Source organism: Camelus ferus, chromosome 9 (assembly GCF_009834535.1).
Source record: "Camelus ferus isolate YT-003-E chromosome 9, BCGSAC_Cfer_1.0, whole genome shotgun sequence".
In the NCBI taxonomy this organism is placed as follows: Eukaryota; Metazoa; Chordata; class Mammalia; order Artiodactyla; family Camelidae; genus Camelus; species Camelus ferus.
In genome coordinates, this window is record NC_045704.1 from 67,078,842 (window position 1) to 67,091,606 (window position 12,765).

The window sequence follows — 12,765 nt, forward strand, 5'->3', positions numbered from 1 at the left end:
AGTAAAAACGAAACGCTTAAGCAATCATAGGTAAAGAAGGCCTTAAAGGATTTGCCAGGAAAAGCAGCTGTGTGCAGAAACCAGCAGATGCTGGTTATTTTCTCAGAACTGTGTAGCTGTCTGTGGTCTGCTGGGGGAAACTGGGTGTAGACCGTGTAATTAATTATACTTCTCAGTTTTGGACACGTTAGCATCATTGGTCAGGCATTCCGCTTTAGGGCTTTTGCGATTGCTGTTCCCCTGCCTGGAATTCTCTTTCCCTGTGTAGCCCCGCTGTTTACTCCTTCCCATTTGTCAGTCTTTTAGCAGATACCTTCTCAGTGAGACTTTCCATTGCCACTCAATTTAAAATAGCATCTCCTACACACACACACTGCCCACTTTCTTGGCTTTACTTTTATCCTTAGCACTTAGCACTATCAATTGCATTATTTAGTTTATATACTAACTTTTTTATTGTATGTCTCTGCTGCTAGGATGTAAGTTCCATGAGGGCAGGAAATTTTTGTCTGTTTTGTTCATTGTCAAGCTCCAGTGGCTAGAGCTGGGGCTGGCAAATAGTAGGCACTCAAAAATGTTCGTTGAATGACTCCAACTCTGTGATGCTCATTTCTTAGGGATGTGGTTACTGTTATTTTAAGTAACAATTTTTTTCTTGCTGCAAATGTAAATGTCTCCTTAAGTATATTATGAGCTCTTTAGGAGCTGGGTCCCTTTTATGTGCATGGATAAACCAAATCTTACAAATTTATAAAAATGGGTATCATTTTATAACCTGCTTTTGACAGTTAACAATAGAGTGGAAACATTAGAGACAGTTTTTAAAAATTAAAAGTTATCCATAATGTCATCACCATAACACACATACTGTTTTATTTTTATTACCTTTTATTATTTATGTGCATATATTTTTACATAGTTATGTAATGTTTTGCTATTTTCATTTAAGTATAGACACCTTTCCTGTGTTTCTACATGAACTTCATTACTGTATTAAAAAAAAGATAAATACTTCTTTGTGTGACTGTATCATAATTTATTTTACCCTTACATATTGAGTATCTTGATTGCTTCTGCATTTTTTGTAGATAATACTGTTTATTGTTGTGAGTGAACATCTCTGTCTCCGCTGAATTATTTCATTGGAATAAATTGCCAGAAATAGGGTTAATGAAGGAAGGTTATGAGTGTTCCTTAGTGTTTGTGGAAAATGTATGAACATTCTGGAGCTACAGAAATTCCATACTTTACTTTTTGTAATTTGTTCCATAGAATACTATGAATGAGTGATGATTTAATCCTCTAATTACCATTAAGGAGTGTTTGAATTGGGGGGGCTACTTTAGAGGTGTAAAATGATGTTACAGGATTATTTTAATTTGAAAGAATGCATATTTTTATATGCAGCAACTTATCTTTATTATGGCTGCACTTGGTATAGGATAAAACATGGTCTTCGGAGTTAGATATGGATTCAGGGTTTTATTCAGCTGTTTGCTACATCTGTGATCTTGGTCAATTTACTCAACCTCTTTAAGCCTCAGTTTTCTCATCTGTAGAGCCGGGATGATAGTATTTACTTAACGCACTAGTTGTGAGGATTAGATGAGAAAGCATTCTAACTCAGCCGCTGGAACAAAGCTCAGTAAATAAAAGACTGCTTTAGCTCTCCCTGTGCTTGCTACAGGACAGCAAAACATCCCACTGTTAGGTTCGCAGAAGCTCTTGAGTCTTCCTAAAAATTTCCTCAAATATGCCATGAAAATCTCCCTGAAGAAACCTTTTGCGTTGGTAGAACCAGAGTTGGACAGTTGGACAGTATTTAAGTGGCTTTTACGTGGCGTGGTTTCAGGCCTCTGTGTTTTTTTGGTTGCTGCTCCTTGACTACGGTCCTCTTTATTTCTCCACCCCTTTAAGAGGAGATTTGACTGACAGAGTGAAATGGACTGTTACCTGCTTTGTGAATCCAGAGCTTTTGTTACAATGGGTGAGGTTACATTCCTTTTCTTGACAGTTGTTATTCTTCAGGCATATGTAGCTTACATGGTTGTTTTCCCTTACTTCCCCCTTCTCAGTGTGTTGTGTTTGATTTTTTTAAAAACCTGGATGTGGATCTTTGCACTTATTTTTGTTTGGGCACATCACTTCCTCCTAAATTTTTTTGCATCCTGCACATTTAATTAGTGTTCCTTCTGCATATTTTGTCAATAAATGAGGTTCCTGGAGAGGACTAAGCACAGAACAATGTATTTGTATTTCTTTTAAATGATACCCTTTGGGTGTTGTATTGGTTCTCACTTTTAACTTGTCTGTTGCTTTTCACACCTGTCCTTGTGACAATGACCAGCACTCTGACAGCAGCGCTAGGCACCCATCCACACTGGGCCAGTCAGTCCTTCCTCCTTTGTGATGTTTCTGCTGGAGCCAGTGGGGAAGAGTCTTTCTTTTCTAGTCATGGAGCTAATGAGACAAGACCCTAGAGCTGTATGTGGCATCCATCTCTTTTACATGGAAAAGGTGGAGAACCCCTGATTTGTTCCATCATCAAATGCTTTGTAGCATAATAAACTAAGATTACAGAATTTTCATGACCCCTTCAGAGACAGGAATGAGTTTGGTCTGACATGACTTTTTGGTGAACTCATGCTTGCTCTTAGAATTTACCACTTTCTTCTAAGTACCTATGCCATCTTATTCACTTACATAAGTAATTCTTAATTTTTTCCCCCCAGGATTTCAACGTCAGACTCATCCAAGACCTGATGAATATCATCACCTTCTAATCTGTTGCAATAAAATACACACTAGAATTATGAGGAAGAAAGATAGGTGCTCTTTGTAATTTTCTTTAGAATTACATATGCCAAATTAAATTTTATGCAAAATGAGTACTATATTTCTCTATTGTTATTTTTTTGGAATTATTTTTACAGAATGTTAGAGTTGTTTAAAAATGACATTTGTAGTCATTTCTCTTAAAAAAAATAGGCATCGGGCCCTTGCTTAAGAATATGGCTTTTCTCAAAACATCCTTTTTATGAGGAAATCACTTTTGTTTTAGGCATCTCTGTCGAGAATATAGCCTTTCATAAATGTGAAGGTAAAACACTCTGGATGACTGGCGGTTGTGCTCTTCAGTGGGAACCACTATGCACATTAAGATAAGCTTGAAGCCTTGTTAGGTAGAACTGGTGAGCATGCTACAGGTGCTTTTGTTTGTTTTTTAAAACGTACATTTGTTGTCCTTTGGCTAGATTAGCAGTCCTGGATTAATGCAATTAAATTAATAAAGTATAAAATCGAAAATAAAGCTCACCAAGGCGTTCATCTAATTTGATGTCTGTGAATAGGTGTAAGCAACTCGCACACTGCCACAATGGTATTGTAACAGAAGACATAATTGTAGGTTGTATGACTTACTCTATGCTTAAGAAGTTACCTGTTGGCATTAAAAATAAATGTACTATGTGGAATGAGGCAACTTCTCTAGGTAAATAATTTAGTCATTTAATCAGCATGCTGTGTCTGTGTCACTGCATGTCACTATTTAAAACATTTGTACACTTTCATAAACTTATGAAGTAAGCAACGTGAGACATGGTATCTTGTTGGAAGGAAAAGGTATGGTCCTATAAATTTATCTTTAGTGAGTAGGACTAGACCTAAAAAATTGTTTTATAATTAAATACTGTTTCCATGCTTTATAGTTTTACAAAGTAAATATTTTTGCAGTATCAAAATAAATACACACTTTGGAAAATTTGAATAGTAGAAAAAAAGAAGAGACTAAACACCTGTAATGATTATTGTCATATTTCATTGATTCCAAGATGCACTTTTTCATATGTAAATATGCTTTTTCATATTTCATCTTCTCTGAAATTAGGGTGCAATTTACAACCGGTGCATCTTAGCTTTGATTAGTATGGTATTAGCATATTGCTGCATTTCCTTTTTACTATGCGTGCTTTTAACTTACTTGTAAAAATGCTTCATAGTAATTTGCATCAAACTCAATCTTCTGACTTCCAATTCAGTATTATTTGAATTTATGTTTCTTTCTTCATTACATCTTGGAGGTGAACTTAAGTTATAGCAAAAGGAGAAATTGAAGTAAATTCAGATCTTTTCCTCATTCCAGAACTAGGACTGGAGGGAGTAGGTTGGCGTGGGAATCAATGAACCACTCAAAGAAAGGAACGCAAAGATCATGCACTAACTTAGAGAACATTGCGTTCCTGCTATGTGTCAGGCTGGGTTTGTAGAGGTGAGAGGTCCTGTTCTCAAGGTAGGGGTGTGGTACAAGTCTGTACCTTCATTCAGCATTTAGTGCTCGGTGCTGAGGACACGCAGTAGTGAATGAGAGAGGTCTGTTTCCTAGGTGGATCCTGTGGCGGGAGAAGACAGAACCTATTTCATTCTAGCTTTGTATTGGGCACTTGGAAAGATTAAAAATTGAATTAGACAGGATTTCTGCTGTTAAACTCACAGGCTGTTGAGAGAATCCTGTCTCTTAACATTTCACATCAAATTTCTAGTTAAAAAAAAAAACCTCCTGGTATATTTTATTTAAAATATTATTCTCCATTTACCTGTGAATACAGTTTTGTTGCATTAGGAAATTAGATTTAAGGTGTTTTCAATTATAATATTCATTTGCTTCTCCCCTCCCCTTGCAATAATGCCCAAGATGTGTTATTTAGTAAAGGAATAGGGGTGGGGAGAAAGCAAGTGTAGGACAGAATCAATGAAAGGATCTTATTTTTTTTATGTGTTTGATAATTTCCATTTTATTGAATGAGTGAATATATTTCTCTATGTATTTAATCACTGGCTCAACAAATAGCTACTTTCCCTCGCTTTATTGAAGAAAGGAAGTGTAGGAGGAAATACAACATGTATCTGGTACATTCTGTTGACTGCTTGTTGTGTGTCACTAGGCTAGGCATTGAGATACCGAAGTGGTGAACATTACTTCTAACCCTAGTGTTGTGGAAATAGAAATACACGGAAAGTTTGCACGAGTCTAGTCTATGACTAGGCCTGTGGTAGACGCATACCTTGGCAGCAGCACTGAGCTGGGGATGTCTATTTACCTGTTCTGGGTGTTACCTGGGGGGGGCTTCGTATCTGTGCCTGATCTGAAGAGAAAAGGGGTAAAAGGCGTTCTAGGTGGGGAAGCAGCCAGAGCAGAGATGGGGCACTGGTGGAGTTCTGATTTGAGAACAAGGGGCTGCAGAGACTGGAGGGACTGGTTGCGTTACTAGTAGGTATTTGAGAACTTAGTATAGGCATGGTTTTAACTATTTTGCCTTTATTCCTCACAACAGTCTTTTGAGATAGTTGTTTTTTTTTTTTAAATCTTCATTTTATCAGTGAGTAATCTGAAAGATACAAATGATACCTGATTATAAGAGTTCTTAACTTTGAATTAGCCATGTGGAAGCTGCAAGAGAGAATAAAGTATTTTTATCCAATCCTTCAGATGGACTTAACCAAGCGCCCGCCGCGTAGGAAGTCAAACTCTTGACAGCAGGTGTTTGCAGCAAAGTAAGGGTTTATTGCAGGGCACTAAGCAAGGGAGTGGGAGACGAGCCACAGCAGGTTTAGTCATCTGACTCTGGTTGATTAGTTCAGTTAGCCAGAAGTCAGAGGGGACCAGAATGGGGATAAAGTTTTGGATGGAGAGATTCATCATAAACTCAGTTTCAGATTCAAAAGAATAGCCAAAAATCGTGCAAGGGTTAAAAAAAAAAATCTTATGTTAAATTCAAAGTGAAATTAATTATTAAAATTTTATTGTAGTATGTTAATATTAAAACATTATAGTCATAGTGAGATACTCTTAAGGTTTTAAAAAAACTTTTTATTGTATATTATACAACAAATATAGAAAACTGCACAAAACACATATATAAATTAATGTCTTTTTTGGTAACTACCACCCAGGTCGAGAAATGTATTTGCCATCCACCCTGAAGCCTCCCACATGCCCCTTCCAATCACAGCCTTTCCCTCTGCCACCCTGACCTAGATAGCAGTTGAATCTTTGCACGTCTTTATAATTTTATCACCCAAATGTGCGCTCCAGAGCACTATCATTTAGTTGTATTTGTGTTTTTCTCGTTCAAGTATCTTTTAACCTGCATGTCTTCATGCCATTTCTCTTTCCCCTTTCTTTGTTATGGTTTATTTGTTGAAGCAATCCAGTGTTTTGACTGATACAGATTCTGTAATCTGGATTATGCCAGTTTCATAATTTTTCCTTCGTATTCTGTGTTTCCTGCAAATTGGCAGTCAGATCTAAAAGCTTGATCAAATTTAGATTTTGTTTTGTTTTTTGGACAGGAGCACTTCCTAGTTATCGATGTCCTGTACTCTCTCTCCTAAGGGGTGTAATGTCTGGCTGGCTCTCTTTTTTTGATTTGAGCAGCCACTGATACGTGATGCCTCAATCAGTGAGTTTATTAGGGCTTGCAAAATGGGGATATTTGAATTCTGTTACTACTCCATGTAGAGGGTGGAATGCTTCCATAAAGAGAAACTTTTCTTCGTCTACTGTTTGATTACCCAGTGGTACAGTTCAGTTAGGAAAGGCAAGGTAAGTATTTGCTTCTTTATTTATCAGGTTTTAAAATAATACATTAGTTCCTTGTTATTTCCTGAAGGTGGGCAATGAGTTCTTCCTAAGCGTCGTTATGAACCTGTTGATTCAATACTTGTAAATAAATGTTCATGCTCTTGTATAGATGCTTTGGAGGAACCTTACTTTATAAATGCCGTGAATCTTACAAACGCATGAAATGTGCCTTAGTGATCACCTCTTGCATTTGCATTATATCTGTTTAAATGTAGAATCAGCTTGTTGAGGTTTTGAGGAGGGTTTTATCTAACCCTCATAGATCAATTTCTGATACTGGTTATATTGCCCTCTCTTTTTTTTGATCAGTCTTGCCCTGAGTTTTTAAATGTGTTCTTTTTCTTTAAAGTCTGACTTTTAGTTTTGCTTTACCTCTGTTGAGTGTCTTTTATTTCATCATTTTTTGCTTTTATCTGTATTCTTTTATTCTTTATAATTTCTTCAGTTAATTTTGTTCTTTTTCTAATGTTCAGATAATGAATTTTCAGCCTTCTTTTTTAATGTGTGCGTTTAAGGTTAGAAGGTCCTCTAAGCACTGCTTTGGTTGCATCCCACAGGGTTTTGATAGGTAAACTGTTACTTTGTAAACATACCATTGGATATGTATATCATTCATTTCAAATTTTTAAAATTTCTTTGACCTGTGACATTTCACAAGTGAATTTATTTATGTCAGTTACCTATTGTTGTATGACAGACCACTCCAAGTCTTAATGGCTTAAAACAGTTTTTTTTTTTTCCCCTTAATTCTGTGGGTTGCTGGTTAGTTCCTCTGCTGCTTTTGTCTGGGTTCACTTGTTAGGCTGCTTTCAGCCAGAGGGTTGGCTGGGAAGTTCACATCTGATGGTTGGTGCTGGCTGGTGGCTGGGGGGCCTTGGTTCTCATCTAAATGACTTTATATCATTTGGTAGGCCAGACTAGTTCCTCACATGGTAATTGCAGGTCAGCATTGCAAGAAGCTAAGGTGAAAGCAGAAAGGCTTCCACCATATTCTGTTGGCTAGAGCAAGACACAAGCCTGGCCCACATTCAAGGATGGGAAAAAAGATTCCTCCTTTTTAGGGATTTGTCTCAATATTTAATTTACCACAGTTTACAAACATTTGGAAATTTTTCTTGTGTTTTTCTTTTGCTGTTGATAACCAGCATAAATGCTTTGTGGTTGAAAATTAGAATTTGGAGAACTTCTGTGCAGCCATGAGCTTTATAGCTCCCCAGTGCTTGAGAACTTTCTGATAAGATTGGTCAACAATATTAACAAATATAATTTTTTAAAAATATTGTCTAATACATTTGGAAGGTCTGCTTTATAACTCAGTGAACCAGTATTTTCCAAATGACTAATGCATGACCTTAGAAAATTTTGAATGGGTAGAAAGAGCCATTGAAGATGTAGTGCAGACCAGTGAGTTCTGTTGTATCAGAGTGTAAGTGTATTGCTATGATTTCAGACTGCATTATATCTTGCAACACCGCAGGAGAGTATCCACAGTTATTGGAATACTCCTGTTTAACAAGTATCTATCTGTATTGAGTAGGGAGGAAAAAATGCAGACTCAGATATGAGAATTCATTTGTCTTCTACGGAGCCAGACATAAAGAAGATTTGCCAAAATATGAAACAATGCCACTTTTCTTACTAAGCGGTTTTGTTTGGGAAAATATAGGTGTTTTTGCAAAAATTTTATTTAATGTGTAATGTGTTTATCTTTAAGTGAGTAAATATTTTAAAAATTTCTAAGGTTGAAATTCCATATGATAAATACCCATATAACAAAAATAAAAGTTTTGAGGATCCTGAGACCACAAGGTTGAGAAACACTGATCAAGAATAGTTCCTAGCATATAGAAGGCAGCTGTGTACATCTGAGTGATTCTTGACCGCGTCACTTTTATAATTTACCTGGCTTTTCAGTAGCAGATGTGTTTGATAGTGTATCTTTTCTGTGTGTCTTTCTTCTACACTTTAGCAACCGACTTGTTTTTCTGTATCTTACCCTGGTCCTGTGATTCTCTTTTCCTTGCCTCTGCCCAGGCAGGGCTGTTGGGCAAGGCAGTGGAAGGACTGATATGAACTTCTGTCATTTTGTAAAGTGTGCTGATTTATTGAGCGAGAAGAATATAGATGAGCAGCTCCTGACTGAACCGGACACCGATACTGGTATAGTAGACTGGCTGTATGAGTGATCGTGATTCACATAGTCACAAAATTAGATTTAAAAATAACTCCAGTTGGTTAAACCCTGAAATATAACAAGACAACTGATAGTCAATGATTGTTGTAGATATTACAGATACCTTGCCATTTAGTGTGCATGTCGGTAATATATTTCGAACACAAAAACTTTTATTTTAATGGATTTAGTGGATAAATAGTTTTTTTTCAGTAGTAGAACACACAGGAGTAGAAGACATGTCTGTTGTAGAGCCTTTTTAGTTTCATAGGATAATTTATTAAGAAAAGGAAAATACTGAATTTTTGGTAGACTTGAATCTGTCTACTAGTAGATCTTGTATTTGAAAGTAAATTAACTTCTTTCCAATCTTTAGCATGACATTTCAAGTGAAAAAAATGTAAGCTGTTAAATAGGATTCTAGTATACTACTCTAATTTATCTTAATCTGTGTGAGTTATGTAGCTGGAATCTTCAAAACTGAGGAAACGTTAAAGAATTCTTCAAAAAGAGGAATTTAGAAAGCCTTATAAAAGAGGCTCATAATTAACTGTGCATGCTTGAACGTGTATATGGAAGGCATTTTCTGAAACAGTCTTGCCATCTCATGAAAATTTAAAATGAGATAATCCTGTAATACAGCTGAACTTAGAATCAACAATAACCCCAAGCACTTTAAAAATGATAGCGCCTACCAAAGCGTAGTTTGCCTTTCTAGCCTTATTGAATGACCTGGTGTCTTATTACTGAAAATGTTCATTCTGCAGAGTTTTTGGAGCTCCACTAGGTGTTGAACATAGGGGGCTGGCTGATACATGAGCCCTGCGCTGGCCAGGGAGATGTGCTCCCCACATTGCCTTCAAAGAAGGGCTTACTGTCCAGCTGTGAGGAATGCAGATCATCAGGTAACCCCTTCTGCACACATCTTAGGGTCCCCCTTAGCTGCAGAGCCATCTTCCCCCCAGGTCATGACTTCCCTGGAGCAGCATGCGTTTGCATACTGTGCTGGAAGGAGGTTTAAAGACTTGACCATTTCAGCTCATGACAGAGCGCTCTGATGGACAGACAGTACTTGCTGTAGGGCTCCCTGCCCAGCTGGCTGAAATTTTGTTGGGCCTACATCACAGCTTGAGTTCTGCCCAAACTTTCTTTTGTCACCTTCCTTTCACAGACATTGATCTCTAATGAACACTTTGTACTCCAAACACCACCTCACCTCTTCTTTGGAGAGCCAACCTGCAGTAACTCTGATCTCATGGAACTACCTTACTGGGAGGAGAGAGAGATTTAGAATGTGATCAATGTTATGCAGAAGCATGGCGTGCTAGGATGGTGTGTATGAAAAGAACCCAAGCCTGATATTACAGGGTTTAGGGAGAGAGTCTGGGTTAGTAGTCAGACCCGGCTTCAAGTGCCAGAGTAACCTTGGGGCTGCTGCTGACTCTTCCAAGGCAGTGTTTTCGTTTGTAACAGGGAAAGGACACATGATCTCTCCTGTAGGCAGTTAACCTAGGATTGCCCACATGGCTAGGAGAAGATTTCTAGCAGCAGGAGAGAGGGCCCAGGGCATAAACATCTTTCAAGCCCTTGCTTGTGTCAATTTGCTGATGTTCTGTTGGTCAGAGCCATTCACATTGCCATGCCTTAATTCAAAGATAGAAAAACAGACTCCACATTTCCATGGGAGAATTTGTAAAATAAGTGTGTATGTGTTTTTTTTTTTTTTTTAAATTACCAACATAATACCTGATGCATGATTGTAGTAGTTAACACGTACTGAGCACTTCCTGTGAATTATAGTTAGTAAGAGGCAGCTGGACTATTGCATTTAACATAGTCTATCTCAGGCTGACATGTAAAAGAAGAAACTCATTTGGAGAATTTGATATATTCTTTTGATATCTTAAAATAATTTTTATGATGGGAACAGTTTGCAAGTAAAGCTCTCTCGCTCTTTTTTCTTTTTCTTTGCAGTAAGAAGAATGGAAAGCCACCATTACAGAACAATGAGGTAAAATTTTAAAGCATCTACTCTTTGGGATTTCATGCTTTTGTTTCATTTATTTCATTACATGTTTTTGCATTAGGATAAGATCATGGATTTTTAGAATTAAAGGGGAACTTAAATATCACCTCCAATCTGCTACGTATTATAGAAATTCTTCCTAAAATACGAATCTGTGTAAGGTGACTTCTGGTATTTACGTGAACTGGTTCATTTGATGGCAAGTGGGAGTGCCCGGGAGGCAGCCGTGTGTCGTAGTTCCAGCCCATGACAAGATTCACCGTCCCGTGTAGCCTCTTAACAACTGACTCTGTTTTGTCTTTTGTAGAAACAGGACAGGTTTACTCTGTTTCCTCTAACAGACTCTTGTATTTTTTTAAGATAGTTGCATTTTCTGAGTCCTTCTCTCCCACACCAAACAACCCTAATCCCGCTAAGTATCTCTCACGTGACATGGCTTCTGACAGTTCTTCAGTACATAGTGCGCCCTCCTCTGGGTCTGTACCAGGTAGTTCTCTGTACATTATGCTTAGAATAGAGCGTGCTTGTCCAGATATGACTTGCCTAATGTGGAATGCCTCGGCACTGTTACATCTCTTGATATGAGTATCATATTGCTAAAATTCAGCCTCAAATTGCTTTTACTTCTTTAGTCATAACTGCTTTACATTAAGTGGAGTTTATGGTCAATTATAACCTTCAGGTACCTTTCTGGTGAACATCTCTGTTGACAGATTTCCTACATCTGTATTTTATCAGTTGATTTCTTTATTTCTTTTTTAAATAACAACTTTATTGAGATATAATTCATACATAAATAAAATCCATCTGTTTAAGTATACAATTCACTGGTTTTAGTATGTTCACAGAGTTGTACAGCCATTACCACTATCTAATTATAGAAAATTTTCATTTCCCTAGAATGAAATTCCATACCCATTAGCAGTCATTCCTCATTACCCTCTCCTCCTGGCCCCTGGTAACCCCGATCTACTTTCTGTCTCTATTGATTTGCCTATTTTGGGCATTTCTTAGAAATAAAATATGTAGCCTTTTGTGACTGGCTTCTTTCACTTAATATGATGTTTTCAAGTTTTGTCTGTGTTGTTGAGTGTATCAGTGTTTTATTCCTTTTTATTGCTGAATAATATTCCATTGTATAGCTCTATCACATTTATTTATCCATCAGTTGAGGGAAATTCAGGTTGTTTCCCCTTTTTTGGCCATTATGAATAATGCTACTATGAACATTCACGTACGAGCTTTTGTGTAGGCATATGTTTTCATTTCTCTTGGATGTATACCTGGGAGTAGCATTGCTGGGTCATAAGGTAACTCAGTTGTGTTCTTTCAAATACACATTAATTTATCCCTGTAAATCTCAGTCTGTAGGGTCTACTAGTCTATTCTGTGGTATGTCTATTCTATCAGTGTAGTTTTGAATGTAATCCTAACATCTAGTACATTAGGTGGAAGGTGTTACCTACAAATTTAACGTGCCTTCTCTATCTTCCTCAGTAGTATTGACTAGGTTAGGACAAGAAAATTCCTCTGTGGCATGTCTTGATGTTTGGTTTTTTTTGTTTGTTTTTATTTCTGGTTATGATTTATTCAGCTGTGACTATATCCAGCTGTAACAAAATCTGATCTTTATTTCTCCATTGGAAGACCACAATAGTTTAATAACATTAAGTTCCTTAGTTTATTAATTCATTTATTAAGTCTTTCAACAAATAGTGATTGAGCCCCTCATATATGCCTGGCATTGTTCTTGGTTCTGCACGTACAGCAGTTATCAAAGTCAGTTCCTGCCCACATGGATTTATGTTGTACATGTCAGCTAATGTACTAGGTACAGTATCCTTAAAGAAGAAAATCAGAAGGGTTTCATGTGACTTATTTGTAGTCGACTCAGGCTGGCTTCTAGTGATTCGTGTCTGTCAGGTC

General features: G+C 37.2%; 1 protein-coding gene across 4 annotated transcripts in view; it reads left to right on the top strand.

Annotated features, from left to right (window-relative positions):
- Positions 1–12,765, top strand: part of ABCD3 (ATP binding cassette subfamily D member 3) — a 63,977-nt gene that overhangs the window by 6,110 nt on the left and 45,102 nt on the right. For 3 of the 4 annotated variants that reach the window (XR_004322667.1, XM_032487125.1, XM_032487124.1), the window contains exon 2: positions 10,788–10,824. Coding sequence is in view for 3 of the 4 variants with exons in the window: in XM_032487125.1 (XP_032343016.1) it covers positions 10,788–10,824 (37 nt within the window). In the remaining variant the exon portion in view is untranslated. Of the gene's footprint in view, positions 1–10,012; positions 10,146–10,787; positions 10,825–12,765 lie in introns of those variants that run through there. The other variant, XM_014564497.2, reaches the window with a different exon arrangement.